The sequence below is a fragment of the Zingiber officinale genome, chromosome 6B (assembly GCF_018446385.1).
Source record: "Zingiber officinale cultivar Zhangliang chromosome 6B, Zo_v1.1, whole genome shotgun sequence".
Classification (NCBI taxonomy): domain Eukaryota; kingdom Viridiplantae; phylum Streptophyta; class Magnoliopsida; order Zingiberales; family Zingiberaceae; genus Zingiber; species Zingiber officinale.
The window spans coordinates 33773560-33796630 of record NC_055996.1 but is presented as its reverse complement, the minus strand read 5'-3'; the positions used below and the strand labels follow the sequence as shown (position 1 = coordinate 33796630).

Below are 23071 nucleotides of genomic sequence, written 5' to 3'. Positions count from 1 at the left end.
TAAGGCATATTGTTTTTCATGTTTTATCTTCAACAAGCCATTAGGATGCTCAAATCAAACTGCATTTATTGTTGATGGATTTGATAATTGGAAGAAAGTTCGAAATGGAAAAGCTTGTGCTTTCCTAGGCCATATAGGGAAAGATAATGTATCTTCACCCCCATCGTAATGCTGAAAAGGTATGCGAGGATTTGATGAACCAACCACAACATATATCAAGGAGATTCGACAATTTTAATGATGAACAAGTCACAGCTAATCGTCTTCGGTTAAAAGCTCATATACATGTGGTATTGTTGCTTGCACTTCAAGGAATTCCATTTAGGGGCCATGATGAGAAATTTAGTTCATCTGATCGTGGTAATTTTCTTGAATTTTTGGATGTGCTAACTATGTACAATTACGAACTTTCAAAAGCAATTGCGAAGCTCCAAAAAATGCCAAGTATACAAGTCACGATATTCAGAAACAAATACTTCATGTGATTTCCATGAGAGTGAAAAATGTAATTCGTGAAGAAATTGGAGTTGCCAAGTATTGCATAATTGTCGATGAATCTCGAGATGAATCAAAAAGAGAGCAAATGTCTATAGTATTGAGATTTGTTGATACTAATGGATTCATTCAAGAACGTTTTTTTGAGCTTGTTCATGTATGTGATACTGCGGCTTTGACTTTAAAGAATACCATATATTCTACTTTGGCTCACTATAATTTGGATGTTCAAAATATTAGAGGTCAAGGTTATGATGGTGCTAGTAATATGAGGGGTGAGTTTAATGGATTGCAAGCTTTGATTATAAAAGATTGTAGAGGTGCTTATTATGTTCATTGCTTTGCTCATCGGTTATAATTGGCTTTAGTTGCAGCATCAAAAAATGTGACACATATTCATCAATTTTTTGATAGATTGACTTTTATAGTTAATATTGTTGCTTCTTCATGTAAGCGTAATGATGAATTAAAGAATGCTGATGCGGATGACATTGCACATTTGATTACAATAAATGAACTCAAGACAGGGCGTGGACTTAATCAAATAGGTATTTTACAACGAGCTGTTGATACACGCTGGAGTTCTCATTTGAGATCATTGAAAGTCCTAATTAAGATGTTTAGTGCATCGTGTATGGTATTGTTCAAGGTTATGGATGATGGGCTTCCTTCTCAACGAGCAGATGCAACATCTGTTTATGATGAAATGACTTCTTTTGATTTTGTATTCATCTTGCATCTTATGAATGAGATTATGGGGATCACAGATATTCTTTGTCAGGCTTTACAAAGTAAGTCTCGGGATATTATAAATGCAATGGAGCTGATATTATCTACTAAGAATTTACTTCAACATATGCGGGATAATAAATGGAATGATTTGCTTGCAAAAGTGAAATCTTTTTGTGAACTTCTAAATATTGATATTCTTGATTTCAATGCTTCGTATATTGATAGACGAGGACGAGCCCTCGTTCGTCAAGACAATTTCACCATTGAGCATCATTATCAGGTAGACCTCTTTTATGCTTCTATAGATTCACAGTTGCAAGAAATTAATGTGCGATTTAGTGATGATGCTATGGAATTGCTCATTCTTAGTAATGCCTTAAATCCTCAAAATGCGATGGAGTCTTTCAAAATTGAGGATATTTGAAATTAGTTGAAAAGTTTTATGCCCAAGATTTTACAAGAGATGAAAAAGAGCAATTGGAGATGTAATTGAAGCATTACGAGCATAATGTAGTTAAAGGACCCGACTATAAAAATCTTTCAACCATTTCAGAATTATGTCAATGGTTGGTGAAGACTAACAAATCTGTTACATACAACCTCATTTTTAGAGTGATCATACTTGTGCTTACTCTTCCGGTTTCCACTGCTACTACAGAACGATCATTTTCTGCGATGAATATTGTGAAAACAAGGCTTCGGAGCAAAATGGAGGATACTTTTCTCTCGGATGTATTAATGGTATATATTGAGAGAGAAATTGCTAGAAATATGAGCATAGAAGATATCATTGAAGACTTTGAAAATTTAAAAGAACGTCGAATTCCTTTTAGTTAGAGGATTGTATTTGATACTTAATTAAATGTACATTAAGTTCATGGCTTGATCTTTGACTATGAGACTAATTTACAATTAGTTTTATGTCATTTCATTTATTTGAAAAAAAAAATCTACTGCTCTGTAAATTCAGCAAGTTTGTAGGTATGTTGGAGGTAGTTAATTCCTATTCGTTACTGTTCTGCACAATCTGGTGGAGAGTTTGGCTGTGGTGTAAAATCTTGGATTCCTATTTGCTCCCTATCCGTCTATAAAATCTGCTGCTTTGGGAAATCTGCCGCTCCTATTTGCTGTTGCTTTGTAAATTAAATTTAGCAAGTTCTAAAAAAAATCTGCTTCAAAAGTTTTTATTGGAGGTTTGATAAAATACATTTTAGAATATCTTATTGCCTTACTATTGATTTTCTGTTACACAACTTATGATGTCTTATTACTTTATAGGTTTTTCATTTGGCACTAAGGATTGAGTTTAAAAGAAGCATTTACAAATTATGAAGTTGTTGATGGTAAGTCGTGATTATTTTTTTGATTTCTTTTTAATCTTTGCAGTACATTATACTCACTGGTATTTATGCAGTTAGAGTCATTATTGACATGGAAAGTGGAAGGTCCAGACTCTAGAGGGTTTGGTTTTATGACTTTTACATGCAGTGAAGAAACTTCAGTTGCTATATGTGGCATGGATGGGAAGGTAAACATGTTTTTCTATTCTTTTTATTTATTTTAGATAATGTTAATAGAATATGTAGATGTTGTGGCATCATTCATTTTAAAAAAATATGAAAGTGATGGGCGCTTTATGGAATGCATAGTACAAATTAGTAATCTAATGGTATGGAATTTCATATAGACATTGATCATGTCCGAGCACTGAGTCGATGGACGCTGGGGACGTGGCGCTCTCCGCTGTCCTCTGATGATGGTGTAGACCTCCGGCGAACCTGCAAAGAAGCCGAGCCGGGAGGGGTTTCCCGGTGACGACCCTCCGACGCTCAAGTCAGGCAGTGAAGAAGAAGAGGAGCAAAGTAACGCTACTGTGGCTACAGGGATGAGAATCACATACCTCCGTCGAAGTCTGGGGGTCCTTATATAGGACCCCGAGGAGGCGCGAGCACGCTTCTAAATGCATGCACGCTTCCCCAAACATACCTCAGTAGGGTTGTGTCAGAAAAGCACGTCTGACGCCATTCCGCAATCGTCCAAGCATATTCCTGACATGACGGTGGAAACTTCCACCGTACGATACTCTGTCCGCTCCGGCCACCGACCACGCTGTTTGTCAGCGGCAGGTGTCTCGAGGACGATGTTACCAGCTGTCCCTTTTGTCCCTTTGCCTCTTGCCTGTTCCCGGGCCAGGCGGACCGGTCACTCAGCGCTCATGGCCTTCGGGAATGCGCATACCTCGGACCGGGCGGGGAAGCCCTGCTCATGTGCTAGGATGGGATTACGCCTTATTGTCATGTGGCTCGGCCGAGCGGCCTGTTTGCTCGGCCCAGAGACTCTTTCACCTTGAGCATCGGAAACCCGACCCCTGGTCGGGCTATCTTTCGTCCGGCTTGGGAGCCCCTGGTCGGATGTTCGGCCGGCCGAATGCTCGGTCGACCCGCCAGTCTGCTCGGCACGACCTCTGTCCGCTCAGCACGACCTTGGGGTTGACCCTCTTGACCATTGACCTCCACGTGTCGTTGACCTCCCGCCAACGAGGGTCCCCCGTCCTTACCACCGGATCACATGCCTCCCCCTCAAGTCTAGTCGAAGGAGGCGCTAAGTCCGACTGACTAGACTATGAGTTTGGACAAGCGACAGCCATCCTGTCACTCCCGGAAGTGTACCTCCGCTTGGCCACTATGGGGTCGAATGACGCCGGTCGGCTAACTACCGAGTGCTGCCCCATTGGCCCGTCGATAGCCTGTATTAATTTTCGCGGGATCTTCTCGGAATATGTGCAAATCTCCGTCATTATGGTTGAGCACGCGGGTTCTGCCTCGTGATGGGACTCATTAAATGCCCTCCTCTGACCGAGTGCCACGTGGTGCTGTTGACGTTATCGTACGGCCGCCGCCTTACGCCCGATGCGATGTTCATCGGTTTGAAATGGACGGTTGGATGCGGGCCTCGGGTTATGTGACCTGCATCCGATGGCTCGGGTGGATCGAGCCCATCCTTATAAAGCTCTCGTCACCTTCTTCCGCCGCACTTTCACCGTCGCGTGCTCAGAAGCCTTTTCCTGCGCTCCTTGCTCCGGTGACCTCGTTCCTCGGCACTCCGGCGACCCCGTGCCCTCTTCTTTCGATCCTCATCTTTTCTGTAAGGTTCTCTGCCTTTCTCTCTTCGGTTATGTGTTTTCTTTGCGTTCTTTGCCGCGTTTTCGCCTTTTGGTCACTGTTCCGTTCATCTCCCTCGAGCCCTTGTGTTTTCTCCCGATTTCTGCCTCCTCCACTGTTCCGGCGATAGCTAGCTCTTCCCAGCCCGCGGACCTTACTCTCGGCCCATGGTATACTACCATGGAGTCGCGGTTCGATCGGCGTGATACCGAGAACCTGATTAACGCTTTTGACATCCCTTCTTATTTCTAACTGATTTTACCTTCGCCTTCTGCTCGGCCACACAAACCTCCGCGCGGCGCTTTTTGTCTTTTCCGCGACCAATTCACAGCCGGTTTGAGATTTCCTCTCCACCCCTTCATCGTTGAAGTTTGCGACTTCTTTGGCATTCCGCTCACCCAGTTGGTTCCCAACACTTTTCGCCTTCTATGCGGAGTTGTGGTATTATTTAAGATACACAACATTCCCTTCCGCCCGAAAGTCTTCTATTATTTCTACTATCCCAAGCAGTCTGAGCCGGACACTTATTTGTTTCAGGCTCAGCCTGGTTTAGTCTTTTTTGATAAACTTCCCTCTTCCAACAAACATTGGAAAGAGAACTTCTTCTTTCTTTGTATTCCCGGGCGGCTCCCTTTCCGCACTCAATGGCAGGTCGGACCGCCCACCTCCCCCGAACTGAAGAGGTATAAAACCCGACCGGATTACCTTCAGGCAGCCAATATGCTCGCCGGTCTGAAGCTCGACATCAACAAGCTTCTTCCTGAAGGCGTGATGTATATGTTTGGCTTGAGTCCGAGCCGGACCCCCCTCCCGAGCAGCTTTGGTAAGAAATTTACTTTTGCATTTGCCTTGAGTTCTAATTGATTTTCTTCTCTTTTCCATATAGCGAACATCGTAATGGAGTCTGTGATGTTCGGGATCTTGAATAGAAAAACGACCGTGCTCGAGGCGGCAGCGACCAAGGAAATGGAGCAGTTGGGCATTGCTTTGGTCGGCTCTCACGAGGGTGAGAGCGAGGCAAATGCAGAGGAGTCGGCCGCTCGAGCTTCACCTGCGGAAGAGACTGGTGGTGCAACTTCCAGCAAGGGCCCTTCCGCTTCGCAGTGCAAGCGTCCGAGCGGACGGGCACCGCATCTCCCCGCGGCAAAGCGCCATCGGTCGAGGCGCTCTCCTCCGACCGGACCCCCTCCCAACTGGATCCGCCTGCGGACCCCATCGAAGCGGTGTCGGTCAGCTCTCTTCCTCCTGTACCCCGCCGAGTCCGCCGCTCGGGCATTCTATCCTCGATGTCTAGCCTAGCCTCTGATCCCTCGGCGTCCGCTCACACGACTCCGGGCCGGCGCCGCACTATTAAGGCCACCCTGCACCTCCCCACTGAGACGTTTATAGCTGAGTCTGATCAGCCGACGGCTCCTGAACACATGATCGAGGGGCCCCTTGTTGAGATGTGGGCGGACGCCCGGGCCCGTGTTGCAATGATACCGCTCGACAAACTGGCTGACAGCCACATGCAACAGTCCACAGGGGTAAGCCTCATTTCTGCTCTTTTATGTAGTCTTCCCGGTCGGCGTTTTAACACTCCTGCGTACATCAGAGATGGGTGGAAAACATCGCTGTCGCCAACCGTTTGTCCATGGTGGAGGAGGAGCTGAAGAGACTGAAGAGTCCGGGCGGCCCGTCTTCTTCTCAGGGCCCTTCCTATGCCGAGCTGCAAAAGGAGCTGGCCAAGACCAAGGAGTAGCTAGAGGCCGAGCGGAAGAAGACGACCGACCAGGCATACATGCTTGACCAGCTTGAAAAGCAGGTCAAAACTTATGACCGCAAGATAGAACTAGCAACCACTCGGAAGAATACCGCTATCTCCGATTTGGAAGCGAAGAATGTTGAAGCGAGGGCTCTGGAGCAGCGGGTGAAGGAGCTTGCGGATCTGTTGGACCGAGAGAAGAAGGGTCATTTGGTCGAGACGGCGGCTCTCAAGGATGATTTGAAGGTTGTGCAAGAGACTCTCGACGCTTCCCGTGCTGCCTTTACGGAGTATCAGGGGGCCGAGCCAAGCCTCTTTGATGCATGAGGCAGTCCTACATCCGCTCGGTCGACTTCGTCCAGAAGGTGTGAGATCAGCTCATCCTGGCATTCGAGTTGGCTATCACTGTCACTGCGGACCACCTGAAGGCACAAGGTCACTTGCCGGAGTCTTTCGTCATTCCCGTTCGGGAACATGCAGCTCTTCTCTCCACCATACCGAAAAGCGTTTTTGACTATCTTGAATGAAGTGTCTTTGACATTTTTGTATTTCTGCCACTCGGTCGACCAACTTTTGTTTGAACTGTACTTTTGCATGCAACTTTTGAATGCAACTTTCGTTTTGTTGCTTGTTTTCTCCTATTCGTCATTGGTAACCTTATGGCCCGAGCGGAATCTATTTCAAAAATGCTTCTACTCGTTGGTCCCTTCTGGGATATAGGATAGCCGTTCACCTGCCCTTAAGTGTCGGGCTTTGATGCGGCCGTACGACGACCTTCCGAGTGGAGTATTTATGGTCGCCACTTCGACCCTAGAGTTTAACGTCGCCGCTCGACGGTCTTCAGGCCGGGGGGTTTATAGTCTCCGGTCCGACTCTAGAGTTTAACGTCGCCGCTCGATGGTCTTCCAATCGGGGGGTTTATAGCCGCCGGTCCGACTCTAGAGTTTAACGTCGCCGCTCGACGGTCTTCAGGCCGGGGGGTTTATAGTTGCCGGTTCGACTCCAGAGTTTAACGTCGCCACTCGACGATATTCCGACCTGGGGGTTTATAGTCACCGGTTCGACTCTAGAGTTTAACGTCGCCGCTCGACGGTCTTCAGGTCGGGGGGTTTATAGTCGCCGGTTCGACTCTAGAGTTTAACGTCGCCACTCGACGATCTTCCGACCGGGGGGTTTATAGTCGCCGGTCCGACTCTAGAGTTTAACGTCGCCACTCGACGGTCTTCAGGCCGGGGGGTTTATAGTCGCCGGTTCGACTCTAGAGTTTAACGTCGTCGCTCGATGATCTTCCGACCGGGGGGTTTATAGTCGCCGGTCCGACTCTAGAGTTTAACGTCGTCGCTCGACGGTCTTCATGGAGTTTTACCGTTCGGCAACAAATGCTCATATCCTTTGTCTTTTTTAATTTTTACTCCTGCAGCCAAAAGATACAGACGAACAAGGCATACATGAGATAAATTGCACCGGCGCACCTTTTACCCCGCTCGGTACGGCTGGAGATGGTTTGCGCTCCACGGTCGTTCTAGTCGTCGTCCGTCCTCATCTTCCAGATAGTATGCACCCGATCGGAGCTTCTCGACGACTCTGAAGGGCCCCGCCCAGGGAGCTGCCATCTTACTCACATCGCCGACCGACTTCACCTTCTTCCATACTAGGTCGCCGACCTGGAATGCTCTGGGAATTACACGCCTGTTGTAATTCTGCTTCATTCTTTGCCGGTACGCCTTCAACCGGACGGCTGCTTTAGCTCGTGCTTCGTCAACTAGGTCCAACTCCAACTGTCTCCGCTCGGCGTTGTCCCCATCGTAGTTCTGGATCCGATTAGACTCGACTCCGATCTCGACTGGGACGACCGCTTCACCCCCATATACCAAGTGGAACGGTGTTACCCCCCGTTCCCTCCTTTGGGGTTGTGCGAATAGCCCATAGCATGCTGGGCAGCTCGTCCACCCAGCTTCCTCCCATGTGATCGAGCCGACCCCAAAGTATTCGCAGGATCTCCCGATTGGCTACTTCGGCTTGACCATTGCTTTGAGGATACGCGACGGAAGTGAAGTGTTGTTCGATGTCGTATCCCTTGCACCATTCTCCGAGATCCTGACCGACGAATTGCCGCCCGTTATCCTAAATGAGTCGACAAGGAATGTCAAACCGACAAATTATATGCTGCCAGATGAACTTCTTGACCATCTGCTCGGTTATTTTGGCCAGTGGTTCGGCTTTGATCCACTTGGAGAAATAGTCGACCGCCACTAATAAAAACTTCCGTTGCCCGGTCGCCATAGGGAAAGACCCTACTATATCCATACCCCACTGGCCGAATGGGCAGGACATAGTAAACACCTTCATCTTCTCCGTTGGCCTATGGGAGAAGCTGTGGAACTTCTGACAGGAAAGGCAGGTAGCGACGTTCCGAGCGGCGTCTTCCTGTAGAGTTGGCCAGAAGTATCCTGCCAGCAGGATCTTCCTAGCCAACGATCGCCCACTCGGATGACCTCCGCAAGATCCTTGATGTACTTCCTGGAGAATGTACTCTGCGTCCTCCGAGCTGACACACTTCAGTAGCGGGCGGGAGAACGCCTTTTTATAAAGCTGGTCCCCAATGAGCGTGAACCGGCCGGCTCTCCTCCTCAATAGCTGTTCTTCCTCCCGATCGGACGGCGTGGCCTCCGAACGCAAAAATTCTATTATGGTTGTTCTCCAATCGCTCGGGAATGTGAGGCCTTCCATCCGGTCGATGTGCGCCACCAAGGACACCTGCTCAATTGGCTGTTGGATGACGATCGGCGATATTGAGCTAGCGAGCTTGGCTAATTCATCCGCTGACTGGTTCTCAGCTCGGGGGATCTTCTGTATGACAACCTCGGTGAAGTTAGTTATGAACTTTTCAAAGGCCTCCACGTAGAGCCGAAGCCTTGCGCTGTTTATCTCGAAGGACCCCGAGAGTTACTGAGCGGCCAATTGGGAGTCAGAGTACAGTATCACTCGATGGGCTCCCACATGTCCCGCGGCCTGTAGGCCGGCTATGAGGGCCTCATATTCTGCCTCGTTATTTGTTGCCCGATAATCCAAACGGACGGATAGATGCATCCGCTCTTCTTGAGGAGAAAGTAGTAAAATACCTATTCCGCTCCCGAGCCGAGTGGACGATCCATCCACGAATACTTTCCACAAAGCTTCGGGCTCGAGATTCTGTACCTCCGTTACAAAATCTGCCAAGGACTGCGCCTTGATCGCCGAACGGGGCTGATACTGGATGTCGAATTCACTGAGCTCCATCGTCCACTTGATGAGCCGCCCGGACGCCTCAAGGTTCAAGAGTACTCTTCCCAGCGGGCTGTTTGTCATAACGATGATAGTATGCGACAAGAAATAAGGACGGAGCCTCCGTGCGGCCAGGACTAGGGTGAACGCGAGCTTCTCGAGACCAGTATAGCGGGACTCAGCATCTTTTAAGATGTGGCTCAAGAAATACACAGGCTGCTCTTCTCCGCCTCCCTTTACCAGTGCCGAGCCGACAGCATGCTCGGTTGATGACAGGTATATACGGAGCGGCTCACCCACGTTTGGTTTAGCCAGCACAGGTAGTGAGTTGAGATAGGCTTTTAGCTCTTCGAACGCCCGGTCGCACTCCTGATCCCATTGAAACTTGGTTGCTCGGCGCAAGATCTTGAAAAATGGCAAGCTCCGGTCGGCTGTCTTAGAGATGAATCTCGACAATGTCGTTATCCGGCCGGTGAGGCGTTGCACTTCCCTCAGATTCCTGGGAGGCGGCATGTCTTGCAGTGCTTTCACCTTGCTAGGGTTCGCCTCTATGCCCCGTTCGGTCACGATATATCCCAAGAAGCGCCCGCCTTTTGCCCCGAACATACATTTTTGGGGGTTCAGCTTGACTCCATACCTCCTCAGTGTTCGGAAGGTCTCCTCTATGTCTGTACAAAGATCCACCGCTCGAAGTGACTTGATTAGTATATCATCCACGTAGACTTCCAGGTTGCGCCCGATTTGCTCCCGGAACACTTTGTTCATTAGCCGCTGGTATGTGGCTCCGGCGTTTTTTAGTCCGAACGACATCACATTGTAGCAGTAAGTGCCATCCGCGGTGACGAAGCTGACTTTCTCTTGGACTTCTCGGGCGAGCGGCACCTGGTGGTAACCCTGGTATGCGTCCAGCATGCATATCAACTCGCACCCAGAGGTAGAGTCTACTAGCTGATCGATCCGGGACGAATAAAATTAATAGTTGGTCTATCTTTAATCAAATATTTGGTCAAGACTCTAAATTTAAAGTAATATTGATTCCTCTAACAATACTATTTAAATTTACCAACACCTCAAAACACCGTGAATTTTGCATGCCACGTTCGTGTGGACGTATACAAAATCAACATTTGTAAGAGGAGGGTTTTACCCATTAACTATCTTGTCAACGTAATTTTATGACAAAAAAAATTATCTCAAACACCGTTAATTTTGTATGCCACGTTAGTGTGGACGTATACAAAATCAATCATTTGTAAGAGGGGTTTTAACCCTTTAATTTTATTATCTTGTCAACCTAGTTTTATGACAAATTAATAGTTGGTTTCATTTGGTCATACAAATAATAGCAGTGACTCCGATGGGGAGGATACTATTAGATGTGTCTAAGTGTATACCATTACTTGACACTAAGTCCATTAATAAGATTATGCCCCTTCCGTTAGAGAAGATCACACGCTCTTAATTAACTTCCTATAGTCATCCAAAAATGGAAGTCTGTTCTAGTGATCTGCAAACAAGCTCATCCGTTATGGAGGAAGGCACTCAGAGCCAACGCGCAAACTTGTTTGCATCACTTACAAACCAGTAATGGAGACCATGGGATTTACTTAAAAATCTCTCTCCCACTTAGTTATTTATTAATGAGGAATTTTAACTATGCTAGCCTACTAAACTTGTAAACTAACATGCACACACAGCACAATATAAAAGCAATAAATAGAAAATCTAATTTTCAACTATTATGGATTTTATCTCTAGTTGTCCTCCGTTTGTTGTCATCCCAAGCTACTGCCATATTTGGCCACCGCCACCGGGTCTAGCTGTCGCCTCTATCTTGCTCCTAGTTCCGCTGCGCCTCTGGTCCTTAGAAGATTCCACGCTTTGCAAGATTCGATCCGCGACATAAATAGAATTTTACATTTTTGATCCTATATTCCATAAAAGGAATGTACATATATCTAGATCAAAAATAAAATCCTAATAAAACTAAATACATGTCCTTCTGTATTTTAATACAATTATGCACACACATATAAATGCCCTTGACATGTCGAAGGGTCCAATCACACACATAATAATTAAAAGCCATAATAGTTGGATCCTGCATCCACAAAGTTTGCACATCCTACTATTAACCTGCCTAAATTATGTATGACATGTGCATAATTAACCTAATACCAAATACACAGAGGCAAAACCCTAGCTCTGATACCAATTGTTAGTTGCTACTCGGAAAGCCTAGAGGTTCCACTGTACAAAAATTTTGTACAAAGGTCTGAACCTTTTCCTAGCTACCATGTGTTCTTTTAAATTAAATTTTGGATCGCCTGCGGAACTTAACACGTTTGATCCAAAACTTAATCTATTTGTTCTTTTAGGTTTTGACTTGGATCTCCTGCGGAACTTAACACGTTCGACCCAAATCACCTTAAGTTATTAATTCCATTAAATATTAATTTCCATAATCGGTTCCCAGTACTGACGTGGCGAGGCACATGGCCTTCTTGGATATGGGAGCAACCACCACCGACTAGACAAAACCTTTTATAGAAATCTAATATTTAATTTCCTAAAATAACTTTAGGTTAACCGAAAAGAACAATCAAATCACAAGGAAAAATAAAACAAAAGAACACAACTTCGAAAAACATATTCGAAATACTAGAACGTAAGCCTCTTGTATTTGGTATTATTTCCATAAATAATTAGTATGATGCGGAAAAGGAAAAACTACTAGTTATACCTTCTAGAAAGACCTCTTGATCTTCTACCGTATTCCTCTTCTAACCTCGGACGTTGTGTGGGCAACGATCTTCCGAGATGAGAAACCACCAACCACCTTCTTCTCCTCCCTAGCTAGGTTCGGCCAAAACAAAAGGGCTTCACCAAGGAAGAAGAAAAACACCAACCAAGCTCCAAGGGATGCAAGCTTTCTCTCCTTCTTCTTCTTCTTCTCCAAGTAGTATCCGGCCACCACAAGAACTCCAAGCAAGAGGGATGTTTCGGCCACCACAAAGAGGAAGAGAGGGAGAAGATGTTGGCCGGCCACACCAAGGAATAGGAGAGGGAGAATAATAGAGGTTATCACCCATGAAGGCATCCCTACCCCTTCTTTTATATTCCTTGGCTTTAGCAAATAAGGAAATTTATTTATAATAAAATTTTCTTAACTTTCTTTGACAATAATTAATTAAGAAAAATTTAATAAAATTTCTTAATCAACTAATCATGGCCGGCCACCTCAAATAGAAAAATTAGGAGAGTTTCAATCAACAATTAAAACTTCCTTATTTGTCTTTGGAAATTTTAAAAAATAAAATTTCCTTTTAAAATCCCTTCATGGTTGATAAAAAGAAATTTCTATAATTTTAATTTTCTACATGTGAATAATTTTCAAAGAGAAAAAATAAAATATCTTTCCAATCTACAAATAAGGAAAGAGATCTAATCTCTTTCTTTTAATCTTTTGTAGATCTTTTTAAAGAGAGATATTTTAATTTTAATTCTCTGTAATAAATTATATCTTCCACATAATAAAAATTAAAATTAAAATTCTTTTTTTAATTTAATGTGGCCGGCCCCCTCTAGCTTGGGTTCAAGCTAGGACCGGCCACCCTAAACCATGCTTAGGCCGGCCCTAGCTTGGTTCCCAAGCTAGCTTGGCCGGCCCCTTTAGGTGGATATAGAAGGTGGGTATAGGTGGGTATAGTACTCTATAAATAAGAGGCTACGATAGGGACCGAGAGGAGGAATTGGTTTTGGTCTCCCGATAAAATTAAGCATCCCATGTTCGCCCCGAACACACAACTTAATTTTATCAATAATAATTCATTCCACTAGAGAACTATTATTGAACTACCGCACCAATCCCAAATTACATTTTTGGGCTCCTTCTTATTATGAGTGTGTTAGTCTCCCTGTGTTTAAGATGTCGAATGCCCACTAGTTAAGTGAGTTACTGACAACTCATTCAATTAATATCTTAATCCAAGAGTAGTACCACTCAACCTTATCATCATGTCGGACTAAGTCCACCTGCAGGGTTTAACATGACAATCCTTATAAGCTCCTCTTGGGGACATTATCAACCTAGTATCTCTAGGACACAGTTTCCTTCTATAATCAACAACACACACTATAAGTGATATCATTTCCCAACTTATCGGGCTTATTGATTCATCGAACTAAATCTCACCCATTGATAAATTAAAGAAATAAATATCAAATATATGTGCTTGTTATTATATTAGGATTAAGAGCACACACTTCCATAATAACTGAGGTCTTTGTTTCTTTATAAAGTCAGTATAAAAGAAACGACCTCTAATGGTCCTACTCACTACACTCTAAGTGTACTAGTGTAATTATATAGTTAAGATAAACTAATTCCTAATTACACTACGACCTTACAATGATTTGTTCCTTTCCATTTTGGTCGTGAGCTACTGTTTATAATTTATAAGGTACTGATAACATGATCCTCTGTGTGTGACACCACACACCATGTTATCTACAATATAAATTAATTGAACAACTATATTTATCATAAATGTAGACATTTGACCAATGTGATTCTTATTTCTAGATAAATGTTTATACCAAAAGCTAGGCTTTTAGTATACATCCTAACAATCTCCCACTTATACTAAAAGACTAAGCTGCCATATCTGCTACCATACATCTGATTCCCAACCCTTCAACATGCCCATCAAAAGCTCTTGCCTTAAGGACCTTAGTGAAAGGATCTATAGATCATCACCTGATGCAATCTAGGCGGCAACAACTTCTCCTCGTTTATACAATTTCTCGTATTGGGTGGTACTTGCACTCTATTATGTTTACTTGCCTTATAGACTTATGGTTTCTTCGAGTTTGCTACTGCACCAATATTATAAAATAAATTGTAATAATCATTGGACAAACCAGAAATCATATCTAAGTCTATCTTGAGGTTATTGAGTCATTCAACTTTTATGGCCACCTCAGAGGCTTGCCATATACTAAGCTTCTATGGTGGAGTCTAGAAAAACACCTATGTTTATCACTCTTCCATAGTTATGACTTTACCTCCTAAAGTAAACACAAAACCCCGAGGTTGACTTATTATTGTCCCTATTGGAAGTCAAAATCCGTGCAACCCACAGGAACCAAATTAACTGCCTTGTAAGCTAGCATATAATCTCTAGTGCCTCTAAGGTACTAATATATGCTTTACTGCAGTCTAATGTCCTTGTCCAGGGTTACTTTGACATCTGCTAACTATGCCCTTGGCAAAACAGATTTCTGATCTCGTGCATAGCATACATTAGGCTTCCGACAGCCGAAGCATAAAGAACTGCCTTTATTTCCTTTATCTCCTTTGATGTCTACGGAGACATATCTTTAGATAAAATTACTCAATGCTAAAAAGGTAAGAAACCTTTCTTGGAGTTTTGCATGCTTAAAACGAGCAAGGTTTTTTTTTCGATGTATAAAGCTTGAGATAAGTAAAAGATTCTTTTCTTGCGATCCCTTATTACTTTGATCTCAAGAATATATGCATTCTCCCAAGTCCTTTATATCGAATTGTTTGGATAACCATACCCTTACTTCTGACAACATTTTGATATTGTTTCCAACTATCAAAAATGTTATCTACGTATAGTACAAGAAATACCACCACGTTTCCATCACACCTTTTATATACACAAGACTTATCCGGTTACTAAATAAATCCATAGGTTTGGATTACTTTGATAAATCGGATGTTCCAAGACCTTGAAGCTTTGCCTCAGTCCATAGACTGATTGAGCTTGCACACAAGATGCTCTTAGCCCTTTGCAATAAATCCTTCTGGTTGCTTTATATGGATGCTTTCTTAAAGACTTCCATTAAAGAATGCTGTCTTGACATCCACTTGCCAAATAGATAAAAGAATCCGGATAGACTTAAGCATGACTACCAGTGAAAAAGTTTCCTTTTTCATCAAGCCTTGCTTTGAAAGTTTCTACCTTCCTGTCTATCCCTCTTTTCCTATTATAGACCTTTTTACACCCAAAGGCTTTTACACCATTTGGTGGTTCTACAAGCTTCCAGACTTTTTTAGAATACATATATTCTAATTCTATTATTCATTACTCTTTGCCAAGATGCTGCATCTTTATCTTGGAGTGCTTCGTCATGTGTCTGGAGATCAGGTTCATGTCCTCCTGGGATCGAGTCCAAAAATTCTCCCAAAACATGAATCTTTTTAGGTTACCTAACAACCCTCCCACTATGATGAGGCACTTTCTGCAATTGTGTATCATTTGTGATACGTGTTGCAGTTTCCTTGTGGTATCTCATCTTGTACAGTTGGTACTAGATTAGACATGTCTTTTATTATTTCCGTAAGAACAAATTTACTTATGGGCACTTGGTTTATTACATAGTTCTTTTCTAAAAATCGGTCATTGATACTATCAATGACCTTCTGATTTTTAAGACTATAAACCTACTTTCATTTCTCTAGGATAACTCACAAACAAGTGAATTCCTGTCCAACTTATCATTGTCTCTCTTCAGCATATGTGCTGGACTACCCGAATCCGAATATGCTTCAAAATAGGCTTACGGCTATTCAACAATTCTATATGAGTAGAGAGTTCTGACTTTGGAAGGTACTATGTTCACTTCCGTTTCCAGAGTATATCCTTAAAATGAATTTGGTAATTTTCTAAATAACTCATCATTAATCTACTTATTTCCATAAGAGTCTTATACCTTCCTTTTTCTATACCATTCTGTTGGGGTATACCAGGTGTTGTTAGTTGGGATTGAATCCCTACTTCTGATAAGTGACTCCTAAATTCTCCCAAAAAGGTACTTGCCACTACGATCTCACCGTAGTGTCTTGATACGTTTACTTTGATGTTTCTCCACATCAGCCTCGTACTCTTTGAACTAATCAAAGCACTTAGACTTGCGACACATCAAGTAAATATATCCGTATCTCAAATAGTTGTCTATAAAATAGATGAGATATTTGAAAATACCTTTTGTTTGGATAGTCATAGGATCACACAAATCAGAATAAACCAATTCCTATATATCTTTGGCTCCATACCCCTTAGACTTAAAAGCTCCTTGGTTATTTTCCTTCCAAGTAAGACTCGCAGGTTGGAAAGATTTCCACTACTAATGAACCCAAAAGTTCATCAGCTACCAATGAATCCTACTTAAGTTAATATAACCTAGCCTTAGATGTCAAAGATATAATTGATTCATTTTCGAAGGTTGCTTTCTCTTAAGTTAGAAGATGTGTTACTAATTTCCATTTGTTACATCGTGAGAGTTATTGTATTATAAATTGTTAACCAACATAGCCTATTTTTCTTGATAACAACTTTGTTATCAAAATAGACACAATATCTATTCTATAATAGTTTAGAAACTGAAATCAGGTTCTTTCTAAACTTAGTATGTAAAGACAATTCCTAATAATCCAAATTTTATTCCTATTAGAGAATAAACCTCTCCCACTGCAACAGCTGCTACTTTTGCAGTAGTGCCCATGTGGACGGTGTTTTTTATTTTCATTTAGTTGTCGGGTTTCCTGGAACCCTGCAATGAATTGCAGACATGATCAGTGGCTCCCATATCTACACACCAGGTACCGGTAGATAACTCCACTAAACATGTATCAACTAATGAATAAAATACACCTATATTGTTCTTAGTTCTAAGAGGACAGTCTACCTTAATGTCCAAATCCTATTTCCAATCAATTATAATTGGGACCACTAAGTCTATCCTAAAGTATATCAGCTAGGGATTGACCATCATCCTAAGAATCACAAAAATATTTGGTTAAAACCAACTCATTAAAAATCCCCATGAATTTTGTATGCCACGTTAGTGTGGACGTATACAAATTCAAAGAGGAAATTTTATCATTTATCTCGTCAACCTTACTTTATGAAGAATAAAATTAATAGTTGGTCTATCTTTAATCAAATATTTGGTCAAGACTCTAAATTTAAAGTAATATTGATTCCTCTAACAATACTATTTAAATTTACCAACACCTCAAAACACCGTGAATTTTGCATGCCACGTTCGTGTGGACGTATACAAAATCAACATTTGTAAGAGGAGGGTTTTACCCATTAACTATCTTGTCAACGTAACTTTATGACAAATAAAATTATCTCAAACACCGTTAATTTTGTATGCCACGTTAGTGTGGACGTATACAAAATCAATCATTTGTAAGAGGGGTTTTAACCCTTTAATTTTATTATCTTGTCAACCTAGTTTTATGACAAATTAATAGTTGGTTTCATTTGGTCATACAAATAATAGCAGTGACTCCGATGGGGAGGATACTATTAGATGTGTCTAAGTGTATACCATTACTTGACACTAAGTCCATTAATAAGATTATGCCCCTTCCGTTAGAGAAGATCACACGCTCTTAATTAACTTCCTATAGTCATCCAAAAATGGAAGTCTGTTCTAGTGATCTGAAAACAAGCTCATCCGTTATGGAGGAGGCACTCAGAGCCAACGCGCAAACTTGTTTGCATCACTTACAAACCAGTAATGGAGACCATGGGATTTACTTAAAAATCCCTCTCCCACTTAGTTATTTATTAATGAGGAATTTTAACTATGCTAGCCTACTAAACTTGTAAACTAACATGCACACACAGCACAATATAAAAGCAATAAATAGAAAATCTAATTTTCAACTATTATGGATTTTATCTCTAGTTGTCCTCCGTTTGTTGTCATCCCAAGCTGCTGCCATATTTGGCCACCGCCACCGGGTCTAGCTGTCGCCTCTATCTTGCTCCTAGTTCCGCTGCGCCTCTGGTCCTTAGAAGATTCCACGCTTTGCAAGATTCGATCCGCGACATAAATAGAATTTTACATTTTTGATCCTATATTCCATAAAAGGAATGTACATATATCTAGATCAAAAATAAAATCCTAATAAAACTAAATACAGGTCCTGCTGTATTTTAATACAATTATGCACACACATATAAATGCCCTTGACATGTCCAAGGGTCCAATCACACACATAATAATTAAAAGCCATAATAGTTGGATCCTGCATCCACAAAGTTTGCACATCCTACTATTAACCTGCCTAAATTATGTATGACATGTGCATAATTAACCTAATACACAGAGGCAAAACCCTAGCTCTGATACCAATTGTCAGTTGCTACTCGGAAAGCCTAGAGGTTCCACTGTACAAAAATTTTGTACAAAGGTCTGAACCTTTTCCTAGCTACCATGTGTTCTTTTAAATTAAATTTTGGATCGCCTGCGGAACTTAACACGTTTGATCCAAAACTTAATCTATTTGTTCTTTTAGGTTTTGACTTAGATCTCCTGCGGAACTTAACACGTTCGACCCAAATCACCTTAAGTTATTAATTCCATTAAATATTAATTTCCATAATCGGTTCCCAGTACTGACGTGGCGAGGCACATGGCCTTCTTGGATATGGGAGCAACCACCACCGACTAGACAAAACCTTTTATAGAAATCTAATATTTAATTTCCTAAAATAACTTTAGGTTAACCGAAAAGAACAATCAAATCACAAGGAAAAATAAAACAAAAGAACACAACTTCGAAAAACATATTCGAAATACTAGAACGTAAGCCTCTTGTATTTGGTATTATTTCCATAAATAACTAGTATGATGCGGAAAAGGAAAAACTACTAGTTATACCTTCTAGAAAGACCTCTTGATCTTCTACCGTATTCCTCTTCTAACCTCGGACGTTGTGTGGGCAACGATCTTCCGAGATGAGAAACCACCAACCACCTTCTTCTCCTCCCTAGCTAGGTTCGGCCAAAACAAAAGGGCTTCACCAAGGAAGAAGAAAAACACCAACCAAGCTCCAAGGGATGCAAGCTTTCTCTCCTTCTTCTTCTTCTCCAAGTAGTATCCGCCACCACAAGAACTCCAAGCAAGAGGGATGTTTCGGCCACCACAAAGAGGAAGAGAGGGAGAAGATGTTGGCCGCCACACCAAGGAATAGGAGAGGGAGAATAATAGAGGTTATCACCCATGAAGGCATCCCTACCCCTTCTTTTATATTCCTTGGCTTTAGCAAATAAGGAAATTTATTTATAATAAAATTTCCTTAACTTTCTTTGACAATAATTAATTAAGAAAAATTTAATAAAATTTCTTAATCAACTAATCATGGCCGGCCACCTCAAATAGAAAAATTAGGAGAGTTTCAATCAACAATTAAAACTTCCTTATTTGTCTTTGAAATTTTAAAAAATAAAATTTCCTTTTAAAATCCCTTCATGGTTGATAAAAAGAAATTTCTATAATTTTAATTTTCTACATGTGAATAATTTTCAAAGAGAAAAAATAAAATATCTTTCCAATCTACAAATAAGGAAAGAGATCTAATCTCTTTCTTTTAATCTTTTGTAGATCTTTTTAAAGAGAGATATTTTAATTTTAATTCTCTGTAATAAATTATATCTTCCACATAATAAAAATTAAAATTAAAATTTTTTTTTTAATTTATTGTGGCCGGCCCCCTCTAGCTTGGGTTCAAGCTAGGGCCGGCCACCCTAAACCATGCTTAGGCCGGCCCTAGCTTGGTTCCCAAGCTAGCTTGGCCGGCCCCTTTAGGTGGATATAGAAGGTGGGTATAGGTGGGTATAGTACTCTATAAATAAGAGGCTACGATAGGGACCGAGAGGAGGAATTGGTTTTGGTCTCCCGATAAAATTAAGCATCCCGTGTTCGCCCCGAACACACAACTTAATTTTATCAATAATAATTCATTCCACTAGAGAACTATTATTGAACTGCCGCACCAATCCCAAATTACATTTTTGGGCTCCTTCTTATTATGAGTGTGTTAGTCTCCCTGTGTTTAAGATGTCGAATGCCCACTAATTAAGTGAGTTACTGACAACTCATTTAATTAATATCTTAATCCAAGAGTAGTACCACTCAACCTTATCATCATGTCGGACTAAGTCCACCTGCAGGGTTTAACATGACAATCCTTATGAGCTCCTCTTGGGGACATTATCAACCTAGTATCTCTAGGACACAGTTTCCTTCTATAATCAACAACACACACTATAAGTGATATCATTTCCCAACTTATCGGGCTTATTGATTCATCGAACTAAATCTCACCCATTGATAAATTAAAGAAATAAATATCAAATATATGTGCTTGTTATTATATTAGGATTAAGAGCACACACTTCCATAATAACTGAGGTCTTTGTTTCTTTATAAAGTCAGTATAAAAGAAACGACCTCTAATGGTCCTACTCACTACACTCTAAGTGTACTAGTGTAATTATATAGTTAAGATAAACTAATTCCTAATTACACTACGACCTTACAATGGTTTGTTCCTTTCCATTTTAGTCGTGAGCTACTGTTTATAATTTATAAGGTACTGAGAACATGATCCTCTGTGTGTGACACCACACACCATGTTATCTACAATATAAATTAATTGAACAACTACATTTATCATAAATGTAGACATTTGACCAATGTGATTCTTATTTCTAGATAAATGTTTATACCAAAAGCTAGGCTTTTAGTATACATCCTAACACTTCGAGCCTTGTTTGATGGCGAACATGTTGGTGCAATATTCCCTAGGTCAAGGTTGACCTGGTTAACCAAGCCTGAGTCTTGGTTTGAGTTTCGATGTTTGACAATATATTGGGTTTAGATGATATGGACAATGCAGGTGCAGTTGTTCATTTGGGGAGATTGTTGATACAATTCCCGTTTGGTCAAAGTTGACCAGTTAAGATTGTGAAGGAAAGTCAAGCAGGTCAAGGTTGACTGGATACTTGACTGAAAGTCCTGGTGAGTGAAGCCAGGCAGAAGGAAGTCCTGGTGAGTGAAGCCAGGCAGAAGGAAGTCCTAGTGAGTGAAGCTAGGCAGGAGGAAAATCCTGGTGAGTGAAGCCAGGTGAAAGACCTAGTGAGTGAAGCTAGGCAATTGGGAAAGTCCTGGTGAGTGAAGCCAGACAGGAGAAATCCAGATGGGTCAAGGTTGATCAGACATCTGGTGAGAGTCCAAGTAGGTCAAAGGGATTGACCGGATACTTGGCACGAGGAAGAAAAGTCCAAGTAGGTCAGAGGGATTGACCGGATACTTGGCAAGAGGAGAAAAGTCCAAGTAGGTCAAAGGGATTGACCAGATACTTGGCAAGAAGAGAAAAGTCCAAGAGGGTCAAAGGGATTGACCAGACACTTGGTGAGAAAGTCCTAGCTGGTCAAGGGTGACCGGATGCTAGGTCTTATATATCAACAAGTCATGGTTGACTAGATGTTGGTTTAGGGGGCTTTGGACTTGGTTTTGGGCAAAAACTAAGATCTGGATTGATCAGCCGATTGATCCAGCAGTTTTGAATTGATCAGCCGATTGATCCAGCAGATCTGGATCAATCAGTGGATCGATCCAGCAGATCTGGATCGATCAGTGGATCGATCCAGAAGATCTGGATCGATCGGCCGATCGATCCGGTGAGTCCCCGCGAACAGAACCCCTCTGGATCGATCGGTGGATCGATCCAGAGGTCCCAATCGATCAGTGGATCGATTGGGAGCTGCTGTTTATGCGTGATAAGCCCTGGATCGATCTACCGATCGATCTAGGCTATTCCAGAGAGCACAGAGGCGCTCTGGATCGATCCGTGGATCGATCCAAAGCCTCCCCGATCGATTGGGAGCAATCCAATCGATCGGGATCCGACCGTTGGCGTCGATTTAAGACGCAGGCGTTCATTTCCTTCGGCAGAACTTCACCGATTCACTCCAGATACTCTCCAGCACCTCCATAGCTCTCTCCAAGCTCCAGATCGCCAGTTCTTGAAGATTCTTGGAGGCTTTTCCAAGTCAAGAGGCGGATCAAAAACAAGAAGAAGAAGTTAGGGTTAGGGTTTTTATTGCACATCTTGTAAGCTTTTGCTTATCTTGTATTTCCCTTTCTTCTTCTTGTATTGAGAGTGTTGTAGGGCTTCTCCACCTTTGGTAGTTACCATAAAGGAGTGTTATTATAGTGGAGGGTGCGTGAGTAGGTGTGGATCCTTGGACTAGTCACCTCTTGTGAGGTGGATACCAAGTAAACCATCCTTGTTAGCGTTGTATGCTTTTGTTTCTTATATTTCCGCTGCATATCTCTGAAGAAACGAGCAACGCCGACGATGAGCACGCGAAGAGCTATTCACCCCCTCTAGCTACTTTTCGGTCCCAACAAGTGGTATCAGAGCCAGGTTGCTCTTCACCGGAATCATCGCCGGAAGGGGCAAACAAAACAAGCAAAGCTAGAGGGTGAAGAAGTTGAAGAAATTCTACAAGTCGAAGACTTCATCAAAGGCTCAACTTCAAGATGCAATTTCAAGATGGACTTGGATTTGACACAAGGGTGGCTCCACCGTACACATCCACAAGCTTCGATTCTTGGAGATCAAGAATCAAAAATTTTTTGATGATGGAGATAGAGCAATGGTTTGCTCTCATGGAAGGATTTGAAGCTCCAACAAACTCCAAGGGCAAGCCTCTCAAGAAAAGTAAATGGAGTCAAGAGCAAGTTCAAAGGAGCAAGGCAAACGATAAAGTGACCAAGCTTTTGGTCAACTTATTGCCAAGCAATATTTTGGCTCAAGTTGGAGAATTCAAGAATG

The 23071-nt window shown here is 42.3% G+C and overlaps 1 protein-coding gene across 1 annotated transcript; it reads left to right on the top strand.

Moving 5' to 3' along the window:
• Positions 1-490: 490 nt before the first annotated feature.
• On the top strand, positions 491-1651 carry LOC121990899 (zinc finger MYM-type protein 1-like). Its single transcript, XM_042544946.1, has 2 exons — positions 491-770; positions 864-1651. Exons 1-2 carry the CDS (start codon positions 491-493, stop codon positions 1649-1651), a joined length of 1068 nt encoding a protein of 355 aa, XP_042400880.1.
• The last annotated feature ends 21420 nt before the right edge of the window (positions 1652-23071 follow it).